Below are 13,609 nucleotides of genomic sequence, written 5' to 3'. Positions count from 1 at the left end.
TGCCCTGCCTGGAACGCAGCACTTACGCAGTGTGGACGTGGCTCCGGAGCTGCACCAGGTGTGGCTCCATCTCCAGCAGGGGCGGGAGGGAGTGAGGGACTAGACACACACTCACATCCAAACAGACGTGCTGGTGACACTGTGAACTGGGGAGTGTGAGGAACAAGGCCCCAGCGCTGGCTTCTGAAGACAGATCCTATCACTCTCCCGCTTAAAACACTCCAATCCTCCTCGTGTTCCTACTCAACACCGTCCCATGGCTTCTGATCACACACAACCCAGAATCTCCTCTCCTGGCCTTGGGCTGAGGCCCTCCATGGCCTGGGCCTGGGCCTGCCCCCACCCAGCCGTCCTCGCCCTTGGACGCTGAGCTCATTCCCAGCTGGGAACCTCTGGATCATTCCTCCGTCTGGGAGCTCAAGGAACTGGCTCCGTCCAGCGTTCCGTTCACGGCTCAGATGTCGCTCTTTAAAGAGGTCTCCCCACCCCATTCTCCCTTACATCTTCTTGGGTTTTTCCTTTATATCCCTTATCTGTATCTACAGTTATCATAATTATTTATTTGTTTATTGTCTGTCTCCCTTGACTAGCAGGCAAGCTGCAAGACAACAGGGGCTTACTTTTTCTTATTCACTGCTGTGTCCACAATAACAAAAAGAGTGGTCATTAATAGCTCTAGGGAAAAGGACTGGATGGTCCCACAGAAGATGGTGCCAGGGTGGGACGGAAACCAGAGCAGCACTCAGTGGGCAGAGAGGGACGGGCGGCGGGAGAGCGAAGTCAGGGAGCACTGACCACTCCCCGAACGGCTCGGCTACAGTGTTGGAAGAGATGGGACAGCGGCCGGAAGGAAAGGACGCAGCTTCCGTCCTCTGCACGGCCCCGGGGAAGCTGGGCTGCGTGGGCCAGGACCCTGAGGGCTGGCTGGTTGCCCCAGGCCCCCAGCCCCCTACCTGGTGTCCTGGTTGGAGTCCTGGGCCAGCCTCACCAGGTTGTGCACCAGCATGTCTGTGCTGTCCCTGGTGCCCGACAGAAGCTTCTCCGCGCCGATCTGCTCCAGGACGGCTGCGAGGTGCTCAGCTGTGCATTTCCGGACTGAGGGGTTTCGGTGGCTGAAAGGAAATAAATCACAGCCAAGGAGTCGGTCTTGGGATGGGGGTGGGGGGTGCCCAGGCTGGCACACAAGGACCTACCATTGCCACCCATGTTGCCAGCCAGCTGTGGGCTCCAAAACCTGTCCTGTACGGGCTGAGGGGGATCCTTGGGGAAAGAGCTCTCACTTCCTAATAACGGCGTGACAACAACAACCGGTCAGGGAAGGACAATCACAGGAAGCTGCACGATATTCCCCAAATACACTGTGCGCTCACCGTGCTCGGCCTCAGGGCCTTCCTGAGCACGTATTCTCCCTTTTGTCTAAATACACTTCGCCACCTTCCCTCTACCTAGAAAAATCTACCTGATCAAATTCTCCTCTTCCTTCACAGCCCCACAGGTGGAATTAGATGTTCCCCTGGGGTAGCACTGTCTCTGTCCTCCGGGAAGTTCAGTCGCTCCCCTGCGGCCCCCCGTGAGGCTGCAGCTCCCTGGGGGTGAGGACCGGGTCTCCCTCCCTGTTGCACCCCCAGTGCCCTGCTGGAGCCTGGCATTCGGTGGGAGCTCAACGCACGTCTGCTGAACTGAACTGAGATGGGAGAGGGGAGGGATTGACGGGTGGGTTGGTGACCGTACCAGGTAGGACCTCAGCTGTATAAGAGAAGCCCATCAGGGTGTCACCGCGTCAAACAGGGCCCCTGTGTCCACACTCTACCAGGCACTGCTGCCACCTTTTCCCCAGAGACCCCACCAGAGGAACACCAAGGGGGGCATCAGGGCTCTCCCCACTCAGTGTGGTCCATGTGCCACAGCGCTGGCATCCGAATCAGAATCTGCACTTTCACAAGGTCCCCAGGGATTCAAGCGCATTGGCCCTGTTCTGGGCTCCCCAAGGACACCCAGCCCTGGTTCTTATTGACAGTGGTCAGCTGCCTCCCCCTCCACACCAGGGACTCAGCTGAGCACCTTTTACCCGTTACCTTGCATCAACCCCATAAGCTTCTATTATTATCCCCACTTTACAGATGCGGAAGCTGAGGCAAAGGGAGGAGTCCAGGAAAAAGTACACTTCCTCCCAAGTTACTTGCGGCCATAGTAGCACCCAGGAATTTTCAGGTGGAGGCAGGCACTAAGTGCTCTTTCGTGAATCAATTCACTTACTCATATCAACCTCATGGGGTAGACACCACTATTATCCCCATTCTACAGATGAGGAAACTGAGGCACAGAGAAGTGCAGTAGCAACCCAGAATGTGAACCCAGGCAGTGTGGCTTGGCAGCATCTCACCCCTCACAAAATTCTGCTCCCACAGGCCCTGGGGTCTACGGAGAAGCCTCCTGCATCAGTGCAACCGTGACTTACGGGGAAGGAGAGCTGCTCTGCCTGTGGGAAAAAGGGCTGGGAAATGCCCTGGGTCTTGCTTCAGGGGAAGCCAATCTGCCTGCGGAAAGGCTCCAAAAGGAGCCCAATTCTGTCCCTGTCCCCAGGAGCAGCGCAGCTGAAGTGTTGGATTCTGTCCCTCTCACTGGCCGGGGTTTCATCAGAAAGAAGCACCACTCCTGGGGGAGCAGGGGGAGCTCCTGGGGAGCAGCCCTGTCTCCTCCAGGGTCACCACAGCACTGTGGGGGAAGCCCACCTCCCACAGCTAAATGTGAGGCACCCACTGTGAAGCCCGGGTGGCCCCTTCTTCGCTGACGTCTGACATCCTGGGGGACCCTCTGCAGCCTCACTTGCCTCCCTCCCTGTCCCCTTCTCCCCTCCCTCCCTCCCCCTTTCACATCCCAGGGCCCTCCCCTCCCCCAGGCCCACCCGAGACAGCGGGCAGCCACGCACTAGATGCCTGCTGAGGTGAGGGCCACCAGGGAGCGGGCAGGCGTCACGTTCTCCACCATGGCCCCCAGGGACCGGCTGGCTGCTCTCTGGATGAACTCGCTGGTGTTCCCCATCTTCTGGAGCAGGCAGCGGGTGACCTCCTCGGCCTCCTGGTCCATATTCTTCTTCAAGGCCCGGAAGAGCTCTCCCAGGGTGCCGATGGCCAAGCGAGACACCTTGGAGCGGAGGTTGGTGACCTTGGAGAGAGGACAGGGAGCCTCCAGGACTGCTGGACCTGGCCAAGGCTCCGGGACATACGGAGAATGGGCCCTGCACCCCACTTCTGCACCTCACCCTCGCCTGGCCTAGGCCTCGCCACACTGGAGACGCAAACCCTCCAGCAGCCCCACGCAAAACAGTCCCATTTTGTTATCATCGTGATTATTAGTGCCATCATTGACATTGCCATCTGAAATGTGTACAGCACTTAGCCTTCAAAGCACTTTTGCAAAAGATGTCCAGTTTGATCTTCATAGCTACCATGAGCAGCAGGCACTACACTGACACTCGTTTTGCAGAGGAAGAAACAGAGACCCCGCCACATGCAGGAAGGCCCTGTCTCCCAGCACAGCCCGGCCCCTGCGTGTCAACACGGTGTCTTCGGACCCCACCCCACCCTCCTGGAGCAGTCCATTCCCAAGGGTGGGGCACGGCCACCATGTGAGATAAGCACATCCTGCCGCCTCTCTGGGCCAGTCTGGACCCCTGGGAGAAGGGCCCGGGGAAATGCCACACTGCCGGGAAGCTGGTGATCTGGCTCAGAACACCCTGTCCCTCTTCAGGCATTTTTGAGTACAGAGGACAATGCAAGCTGTGACAAATGGGCCCACAAGATTCTAATTGTTTCAATTCCCAAAGATTACGAATAAGGAAGCCCCAGGCCCCAGTTTTCCAATCTGAGAAATGGGCGGCTGCCTCCTCCCTTGGTGGCCGAGGGCTGAGAATAAGCAGGGACACACACGCTCCGGGAGCCACAGCCCCTCCGCGGTGTGTGCAGCTGCGCCGAGCAGCTGGGGTGGGGGCAAAGTGCACAGCACACAGGCTGTCCGGGAGGCCTCACCTCCCCTGTCACCGCCAAGGACACCTCGTGCAGCCTCCCAGCAAGGACTTCTGCATGACAGGCCGCCAGGCGCTGGATGCTCTCCAGTCCCTTCTCCTTCAGCTGCCTGAGAAGCAAGGCCAGGCCTGTCACCGGCGGTGGGTGGGGACGAGGAGCCCCCCACAGGCCAGCAGAACCCACATCACGCAGCACAGCCCCCCCACACCCACAGCAGGGTGGGATTCCGTGACCTCGGAGCAGGGTTTCCTGGGGTAACACTCTGGCCTGAAATCCTAACCATTCGGCAAAGACCACTCTTACGGGGCTCCTGGCTGGCCCTCAGCTCTGGTGCGCTGAGATCGAAGCCACCCCCAGGACCTGTCTGGGTCCTTGACACAAGGCCGACACCCTCAAGAGAAGGCGTCTGAAGACTAAGGAAGGCTTCCTGCAAGTGTTCTGGAGCCCAGGTCACTGATTTGCCCCTGACCAAGACTGAGTGTCCCGCCAGTGCAGTGGGAGGAACACTCAGATTAAATTTGATTCGGGAAATAAAGGGCTGGTACCTTTCGCTGGCCCCGTGCTGTGGAGTCAAATTCATACTTGCCACGCATGGCTTTGGCACGTCCCAGAGCAGGGCACAGGCTGCTTGGAGGGCCCCAGGGCACACACCACACACATGCACACACTTTGCACATGCACATGTGCACACACGTGCTTCCATGGTACTAAAGCCTGGGAGTGGGAGAGGGCAGCTGGGGCAGGAGCTATTCTGCAGTGTGCGCGCGCACACACACACACATATACACACACACAGCGCCCAAGAGAAGGTATCTCCTCACCAGTCGCTGCTGTTGAGGCACTGCAGGGCATCTGCCAACCCCAGCTCCGGGTTTGAGAAAGGCCTCAACTCTTTAAGGGCTCTAAGATCCATCTCCTCCTCCTCTTCTTCCCACTCGGGAGACCCCAAAGTTAGCACCGCAGGTAACGAGTTAGCTATTGTCACAAAAAAAAGAAACAATGGGCTTCATCCAAGGGGACAGGTAAGAGCTTCACCCGGGTGGCAGGAGGGGCTGCCCCGCCACCCTCACCACGGGAGGCCTGGCGCACAGCCCAGAGCCCACCTCCCGGGGAGGGCATGCGGAGGACAGACTGGGGGGCTGAGAAGCCAGCCCGGGAGCCACGGAGACCACCTAACTCTCTCCCTTTGGTTGACTTTTCCCATTCCCACCATTGCCAATGTGATTATAATAAACAGACTGGCTTGTGATATGCTGCTTGATGTCATGCGATAAGGCTCTCAAGCCAGTGACTCACCTCCAGTCTCGCCCTATCTGTGCTGGGGCGGGCCCGAGAGCCTGTCACTGGGTGACTTCCCTGCGCAGGTGGGCAGCGTTCTAACCTCGCTCCTACACAGAGGCCTGCGGTGCTGTCGGCGCCTCCCCTGCCCTCCTACTCTCCAGCCCTGACATTTTACGAGGCAACAGGCAAGAAGCCAAGGTCTTCCCAGACCCTCTCTTCCTCTTCCTGGCATTCCAGCTACTTCCTTGGATGCTGTCGTCCAGCACCTTTGGCCCTGGTACACTGGCAACTCCTCTAGGACCTGTCACCCAGGCTGGGCACACCTGCCCTGCCATCCAGCTGTGAGGTCCTGGGTCCCCAGCCTGGCCCACAGACAACTACGAGCCCCAGACACTATTTATGTCTCTAGCAAGGTGTCCCAGACCCCAGGCCGGACCCTGGTGTAACATGGACAACAGGCAGGAGTAAAGCCACCGAGGTCACCTTTGCCATGGCTCAGCGCTTCCCGAGGCAGCACAGGCGGAGGGACACATGTCCCCCACCAGTCGGGTCCGGGCCCCACCTGAAGCATGGCGGGCGAAGTGGGGCTCCTGCTTGCTGACGGGGATGCTGGGCAGTGAGGACCGGTTGGCCCGCTTCCTCAGGGTGCTACCGATGTCTCTGCGTGGGCTGCCCAGCCCAGTAGGCACAGACAGGGTCCCGCTGCCGCGGAGGGGAAGGAGGCCTGTGGAGGCAGAGAGAGCCCCAGGGCTCAGCAGTCCTGCCTGCCCTGGCCCCGCTGTCCCCCTTTGGAAATGGGCCCACCAGCAGGATAGGACAGGGCAGGCGGGGCTCCCTGCCAGTCCCGACATGGGGAGGGTGGAACTGTGGACGGCCTCCCTTTGGAGGGTTGAGAGCCCAGGGGGTGGGCAAGAAGTTCCCCAGCCTGAGGGGGTCCCATCCGGGCACCCAGTACCTTCCTTCATCATGATTCTCCGGGAGCCCACGCCCTGGGGGCCGAGCTCCCTCTCTCTCTCTGGCGCCTTGGCCCTCCGGAACTGCTCCATCTCCCTCATCTGTTTCAGCCGCAGCTTCTCCTGCGCAGACTTGGAGATGGTGACTTGGATCTGGCACAAGGTCAAGGCACATGCTATTGGCCTGGGGACCCAATCAAACCTCCTAAACCTCCACTCACTCAATCATCAAAAACGTGAGCACCTCCCACGCTCTGCCCTGGAAGTGAGCAAAAGAGACCGGCCCTCGCTCCCAAGAGCTTGCGGTTGGGGGACAGACAGTAAACAGACCGTGGCTGATGTCGGGCAACGTGTGCTACAAGGAAAGTAAGGAGAGAGAGGTGGCAGTGGCTTTCCATTTAGACAACAAAGCCCGAGGGACTCCCTGAGGAGCTGGAATTTAAGTGGAGACATAAATAAAGGGAGGAAGTGGGCTGGGCGGATTTCTGGGAGAGAATGTTCCCAGCAAGGGGGCAAATGCAAAAGCCCTGTGGCAAGAGTGTGCTTGGCTGGTTGGGGACAGTGCGAGGACACGGGCCAGAGCTCTCTGAGTGGTAGGACACAAGACCCACAACACACAGGGCCTCATAGCCCGTGGTAAGGACACAGGAAGCCATTTAAGGTGTCAAGCAGAGGAGCCACATGATCCAGCTTCCAGTGGGGTGGGGTGGCGGGGATCTCTAAGTGTTGTTTCTATAACTTTTTATTTTGAAATAGTTTGAGACCCATAAGAAATTGTCAAAATAGAACCAGGACTTCCCATGCACCCTTCATCCAGCCTCCCCAGTGACAGTATCTTATAGCCCCTAAGAACACTCTGACGCCCATTTGTCTAAGGAACACACGGGAGGCTATGTGGGCAGAGTCTGCAGCAGGCACCGGGAGAGCAGTGCGGAGACATTGACCTTCAGGCAAGAGGTGGTGGGACTAGGACAGTGGTGATGGGGAGGGCGGAGTGGCTGGGTTCTGGACCTGTCTCAAGAGGAGAACTCACTGTCTTTGACAATACCTGAGTGTGGAGGGGAGAGAGAGAGAGGAGGGGGCAGAGAGGGGCCCCAGACATTGGCCTGAGCAACAACAAGGCTGGAGCTGCCTTTTACTGCCATTCGCTGAGCAAGGACCGTGGGGAAAGAGGAGGTTTTGTGAGATGAGGGTTCCAGGGTTGAGTTTCAGACGCGGAAGGTTGGAAGTGTATCAGGCACTTAAGCAGCAATGTTGATAGCAGCTAAATGTGTGCATGTGGAGGCCGCGGAGGTGTCGGCTGGCAGGGGAAACAAGGGTGTCCCCAGCATGGAGATGGCACTTAGTGCCCAACCAGATGACAACCAGAGTAAGTATAAACACCCGAGGCTGGAGGGCTGCACTCGGGGCCGCCAGCATCCAGAGGCCGGGGGACAGGGAGCCAGCAGAGAAGGACCGGGAAGGAGCTGCCTCTCAACGTGGCACAGAAGCGAGAATGAGCCAGCCCTTCCTCCACCCCCGGATGGAGAGTTCAGGAGGATGAGCCACCAGTCGTGTCAACGCTGCGATAGGTCAAGGTGGAAGAGGACAGAGCTGCAGCACATTTGGGAGGGTGAAGGCCACGGGTGGCCTCGGAGTGGGCATTTTCAGTGGCGTGGAGCAGACTACTCCACGTGGAGTGGACTGGGAGAGAATGAGAAGAGAGACATGGCGGTGGTTTTGTCTTGGTTTAGTTCTGCTTTCTTAAGATGCAAGCGGTAACAGAGCTGATGGGATACGTCACAGGATAACATGCTGATAGGAATGACCCGATTTCAAGGAGAATATTGTTTTTGCAAGACAGGGAACAAACGCCAAGGTTGAAGTATTAGGTGGATGGGGCCAGGATGACAGGAGATGGTGGGGAGCCGGGTGGGTGGTGACAGAGTGGGGGTGGTGTCACCTGTAATGCCGAGTCTATGGTACGGCCATGGGAGTGAGCGGCCGACATGGGGTGGGGGCCGAGACCACTTTGCTGCGCTGAATTATTATTATTTTGTTTCCCATTCTGTCACCCCCCTAGAGTGGGAAGGCTGTGTGACTGGGCCTTGTCATAGTCACCACGGAATCCAGTCCCTAACGTAATGCACACACACAGGCCTTCAGGATAAGTTTATTGAACCGAATTGTTCTGTCTCCGTTTCAAAGAATGAGCACAGGTCCCCCGTAACGTGACTCTCCAAGCTTCACTAAATCCATGGCGACCAGGGCAGAGAAGCCACCTCCCCAAGGTCACCTGAGCACAACAAGGTATTTGCAGCCTGTCAAACACAGCTTTTGGCGGGCGGGCCTCTGAGTCAGCTGCCTGTCAGTTGTTCCCTTGGGCGTTGGCTCAGATGACTCGGCTGGGTTCACCTAAGCCCCTCTGCCCTCCCCACGCCCTCGTCCTTCCTCCCTCCCTCAGCCCTGCACCTGGTGCCCCACCCACCCTGCCCACCTCCATCCCGCTTCTCTTTCTTTTGTCAGCCCTCATCCCAATCCCGCTCTGGTTCTGGGCCCTTCCTCGCTCTGGCCTGTGTCTCACAAGCTGGTCCCACACTCATGTATTTCAGAAACTTGCCTCATGCGACCAGTGTCCACTGCGACCCCCGAGTCCTCCTCTCGCTTCCCAGATACCTTACTGCTGCTCTCCTTCTGGTCCTCTTCTTTCAGCAAGGGGTGGGCTTCTCTGGCGTGGCCGAGGGAGAAGGCTGTGAGCACAGGAGCTGACTGAGAAGAGGGCAGGGCCGGCTTCCCCGCAGCGGCAGGCTTTGGCCCTGAGGGGTGGAGAACAGGGACCGAGCTGAGGACACCCAGCCCCCGGCTGCCCCTGAGCTCTCTGGCCCCCACCCTCAGTTCCTCTGCCCAGCTCTCCCCTGATGAGAACAAAACGAGTTAGATTTACTCTACAGAGCAGCACTGGCCGGCGTGGAGCAGGCTGCCTGCGGACCAGCATCACCTTCCTTCCTTCATTCTATATTGTACAGCTTATTCTTAGACAGGGGAAGGAGTTGGGGGCCTGGGAAGGAAACAGGGTCAAGTGTGTTATCTAGGGGGTGTAAGCTTTTTTCTGAGAATATAAGTTTATCTTACCTGGGAGGTATGTACCTCAGGAAAAGAAAACATAAAATGGGTCCACTAACCCTTTTATATGACCATGGGCCTGTCTGGAACTATGACACAGCACGAAAGGGCAGAGCTGGAGGTGGGCAGAGAACTAACTAACGCTGGGCCAACCTCTCATTTCACAGACAGGAGAGCTGAGGGCCAGGGACCTTCAGATGCTCTTGTGATTGATAAAATATCAATTCAATTCCACCTGACATCAAATCCATGTATCTCTTTGTCATTCTATATTTTCCTAATCAGTGGATTTTAAAGATACATTTCTTATTATGGAGGCAGGACGGGGATAGGTTCATTAATTTTCTGCTGCTCACCAGGTTTGGAGCTCACCATCCTTAGGGGAACCTGCAAATTAGGGGTCTGCTGAGATGGGGGCCACCATCTGGGTCTGCCTGAGGCCGGGAGAAGTGTCTTAACTCTGGGGCCCCTGCCGAGTTCCGGGTCACCCTGGCCCCTGCCGGCCCATTGCCTCTGCAAAGGTCTCCTCTGCTTGGTGCCGGCAGAAGGAGCAGGCGCTGACGGGCAGGGAGGGGCCTCTATCCGCCCAGGGGGCAGAGGCAGGGCAGAGGGCATAGGTGGTCGGCAGCCAACTGACCAGGGCAGGGACCACAGGGTGCCACAAGGCTGGGGAAGCCCCCAGCTTCGCACAGTGTCGTGTGAGTCCCTACTATGGGCTAGGCACGTTACACATACTGGGCAACAATATCCCAGCTGACAGCTGGAGGGTCAGAGAGCCCTTTGAGGACTTTGCTGCTTTATATCCCACGTCCTCACGTACACCCCAAAGGGCCACACTAGGAAGCCTTGTCTGTGCAGCCCACCCCGTGCCCACAGCCCCCCGGAGACCTGGTTCTCAAGCAGCTGGTGAGCCCGAGGAGGGACAAGTACTGGCTGGGATCTCCTGGCCCAAACCCCGATGCCAGCATTCTCTGGAGTGGCTCTTAAGGACACTCGGGGTGCTGGTGTGTGTCACCACAGGCGGCCCGAGCTCACCCCTCTGCAGCCTGGCCTCAGAGCAGGGAGAAGTAGCTGCCACTGCAGTTCCTGTGCCAGGCCAGCTTCCCAGGCCAGGCTTCATGTCCTGATCCCAGGGCCTCTTGGGCCACAACCTCCCCCCTTGGCCAACCGGGCCACCTGCTGAGCTGATTAGCAGAGTGCCCAGCCAGGAAGCTGGTCCCCAGTGTCCTCCCCCGCTGCCGGTCAGCACAGCAGCTGCCAACAACTCCCACCAGCTGCCCCCCGGGCTCAGGGCGCTCCTCCCGCCCATCCTGCACACGGGCTGTGGCCTGGCATCCCCGGCCTACAGCGGCCCCCGCCTGCCTCTCCGCAGGGTCAGAAAGGACCCCTCCTCCCTCTGTAAACTCCTCCTACCTTGTCCCCTCTCCTGGCCTCCATCCCGGGGCTGGCCCTATTCCCCTGGCATTTAAACATTCTGGGACCGGCTGGCTAAGGGGTTTGTGGGATGTGGTTTAATCTCTCACTCTCTCCAGTGAGGAATATTCCCCTCTACTTGCTCAAAACAGGACAGGGGCGGCTGCACCACGTGTCGAGAGCCCCAGCTTAGGAGCCGTGTGCAAGTGTGACGGGGCTCTGAGACCAGGGAGGACGTCCAGCTCACAGAGCTGTCATCTGTCAAATGGGGACAGCACCGTCTTTCTCATCTGGGTCATTGTGAGCCACACGAGCTGGCATATGGCAACATGCCTGGCAGAGCAGGTGCCAATAAACACTGCTGCTCTTCCATGCCTCACCCAGGCCTGCTGCCACCTTCCAGCGGGGACCACGGGTGACTTCAGCTTCCCTGTCGTGAAATGAGGGCCTCGGACACGAGAGCTCTCGGGTCTCCTCTATCCCTAACTCTGCTTCTATGACTGCAGCCCAGGAACCGGAGAGTCAGATAACAAGGGGTGCACACGGAGGATACGTACCCAGAGATTTAGGGGTCTTCTCCTGAGGCCCGCTCTCCCGAACCAATCTTAAAAGAACGAGGGAGAGAAAAGCATCATGAGTGACGACAGGGTGGAGCTGCTGCATGAGGACCCCAGGGTGGCTCCAGGACAGGCCACGGCCAAAACGGGGGACACAGGGGCGGGGGCTGTTATCCCTGCAGAGGCTCTTGGCCAGGGTTCAAGCTGCAGGAGATGGCGGCTCCCTCCACCAACACGAGGGCAGGCTGACCGGCGGTCCGGGCCAGGCTGGGTGTGCAGACACAGAGCCCGTCCCCAGGAAGTTGGCACCCTCATGGAAACTGCTGTCTCAAAGGGGGCCCTCAGCCCCCGCTGTGCGCCCTGGGCCCGTGCAGCAGGAGGTGGCCACAGCAGATGGGGGGGTAAACTGCCTCCCCGCTCAGAGAACACCAAGTTCCCCAAAGTGCCCAGCCCTGGGAGAGCAGAGTGACCCCTAAATATTCCTCCTCCTCTGAGCCTAATCCCCATTCCCCATCCTCTACCCCCAGGGGCTGGAGGGACCGATCCCCTTTGCTGAGATGGGAAACCAGCACTGTTGTGTACTATCAATAGAAGCTCAATCCCAATTACTCACAGGAAGGGAAGACAGAGACATTCCTGGCACGGGTTTTAATTGTAATTTTTTAAACTGGAAGCACCATTTATTCATTCAACAGATACTTACTGAAGACCTACTACGTGCCAAGACCTATTCTAGACACTGGAAATAGGGTGTTGACAAGAGATGACAATCCCTGCTCTCACAGAACTTAGGTTCCCATGAAGACCAGCTGTTTGGTGTCACACATGATTGTCCCTTCTCTGCAGGACATCAGGACCCACTGGGGGCAGCCAGGGTAACAAGCACAACAAAAGCACTGGGACACAACATCCCATGCTGTGGCCTCAGAGGATCCTCTCAGCAGAGTGACCCAGGCCAGGCGGGGCTGGAGGACGGACAGCAGGGGAGCCCACTCAGTGCCTGCCTTGATGCAGGGAACTCTGATCCCAGGGCAGGAGGGAGGCTGGGGGACCCTGGGCCCATTGGAGGGGCACAGCTTCCAGCTGGGCCTAGACCGGCCAGGACTCAGCCCCTGCATCAGGCACAACCTCCTGGGTCTGGGCCCGCAGGGAGGGCCTGTGTGGGCTGGAGGGAGTGAGCAAGTGCCCCAGGGTGGCCCTGCCCAGGGAGCCTCCCACCAGGCCTCTGCCTTGGGACCCCACCACTGCCCACCGACCGCGCTAACAGGACTGGTGGGGCCGGGGGCAGGAGAAATGGAGTTGACAAGTCCCGGCAGCTACCCCGGCTCCTAAGACTCATGGGGGCCCCAGGCTGCCCAGGGTGAGCACAAAATTCCTGACACTGCTTGCTCCCCCAGGCCCGGCCTCATCCTGCTCAGGCCTGCTTTGCCCATCTGGCCTCAGCCGCAGTCTGCTTGTCCTCCCCTCCGAGCACGGCCTCAGCCTCAGAGGATGTGGCTCTGCCTCTTTCAAGGGGAAGCCTCTCGGTCTCCCTGTCCCTAGAGACCCCTCAGCAGACCACACTCGTCGGAGCCGCTGCCCTTCTCCGGGTGGCCGCCCAGTCCCCCCTCTGCCTGCCGAGCCTCCCGGAAAGCCCACGACCCGCTGAGGTTCTTCCTGGGCCTCAGGAAGAGGGGTAGGAGAGCAAAGCCCTGCGCCCAGCAAGAGTCCCTGCCTGCTCTGGGCCGGATGTCAAAGCATGTTTGTGTCCCAGGGCACCACAAGCTAAAGCCACCCGAGTGGCCTCACCACTGCCCCCAAGCCCTATCTCTCCTCCCCACACCGTCTTCATGAGGGGCATGCACTTGTCATGAAGGTGCCAGCCCTGCCAGCCTCCCTCACTGCTCAGGCCTCTGCATGCTCACCCCACGGACCCCCCGAGCCTTCCCCCAACTCCTACAGCAGCCCCGCCCCGGCCTGCATGGCCCACGCGCTCTGTGGTTGTCAACGTGGCCTTTCTAAATCAGAGCTGATGCCACGTACTCACCAGAAAGGCTTCGTGGCACCTCCTCACTACCAGATGAAGCTCACAGACCATCTGAAGAGCATCCTCGGTCCTACTTACAGAGCATGGACCCAGGGGTGTCACAACACACAGACCCTCTGCCCCTCTTCTTTGGGGAGTATGAAATCTCCTTTTTAAGTCCAAAAGTTTGTGGACTACACCCCACACACATAACTCCATCGATCAAGATATAGTAATATAATAAATTCATTATAACAAAGAGCTACCATGAAT

The 13,609-nt window shown here is 58.5% G+C and overlaps 1 protein-coding gene across 3 annotated transcripts in view; it reads right to left on the bottom strand.

Moving 5' to 3' along the window:
• The window catches only part of TOGARAM2 (TOG array regulator of axonemal microtubules 2), a 49,145-nt gene that overhangs the window by 16,136 nt on the left and 19,400 nt on the right, over positions 1–13,609 (bottom strand). For all 3 annotated transcript variants that reach the window (XM_045549318.1, XM_045549319.1, XM_045549320.1), the window contains 8 exons: positions 11,332–11,378; positions 8,915–9,054; positions 6,262–6,412; positions 5,869–6,030; positions 4,847–5,000; positions 4,029–4,134; positions 2,930–3,165; positions 954–1,112 (listed from right to left, as the gene is read on the bottom strand). In XM_045549318.1, coding sequence (XP_045405274.1) covers positions 954–1,112; positions 2,930–3,165; positions 4,029–4,134; positions 4,847–5,000; positions 5,869–6,030; positions 6,262–6,412; positions 8,915–9,054; positions 11,332–11,378 — 1,155 coding nt within the window. The remainder of the gene's footprint in view (positions 1–953; positions 1,113–2,929; positions 3,166–4,028; positions 4,135–4,846; positions 5,001–5,868; positions 6,031–6,261; positions 6,413–8,914; positions 9,055–11,331; positions 11,379–13,609) is intronic.

This window comes from Lemur catta, chromosome 4 (genome assembly GCF_020740605.2).
Source record: "Lemur catta isolate mLemCat1 chromosome 4, mLemCat1.pri, whole genome shotgun sequence".
In the NCBI taxonomy this organism is placed as follows: Eukaryota; Metazoa; Chordata; class Mammalia; order Primates; family Lemuridae; genus Lemur; species Lemur catta.
Note: the sequence above shows the minus strand (reverse complement) of the source record. Positions and strands in the feature narration are given on the sequence as shown.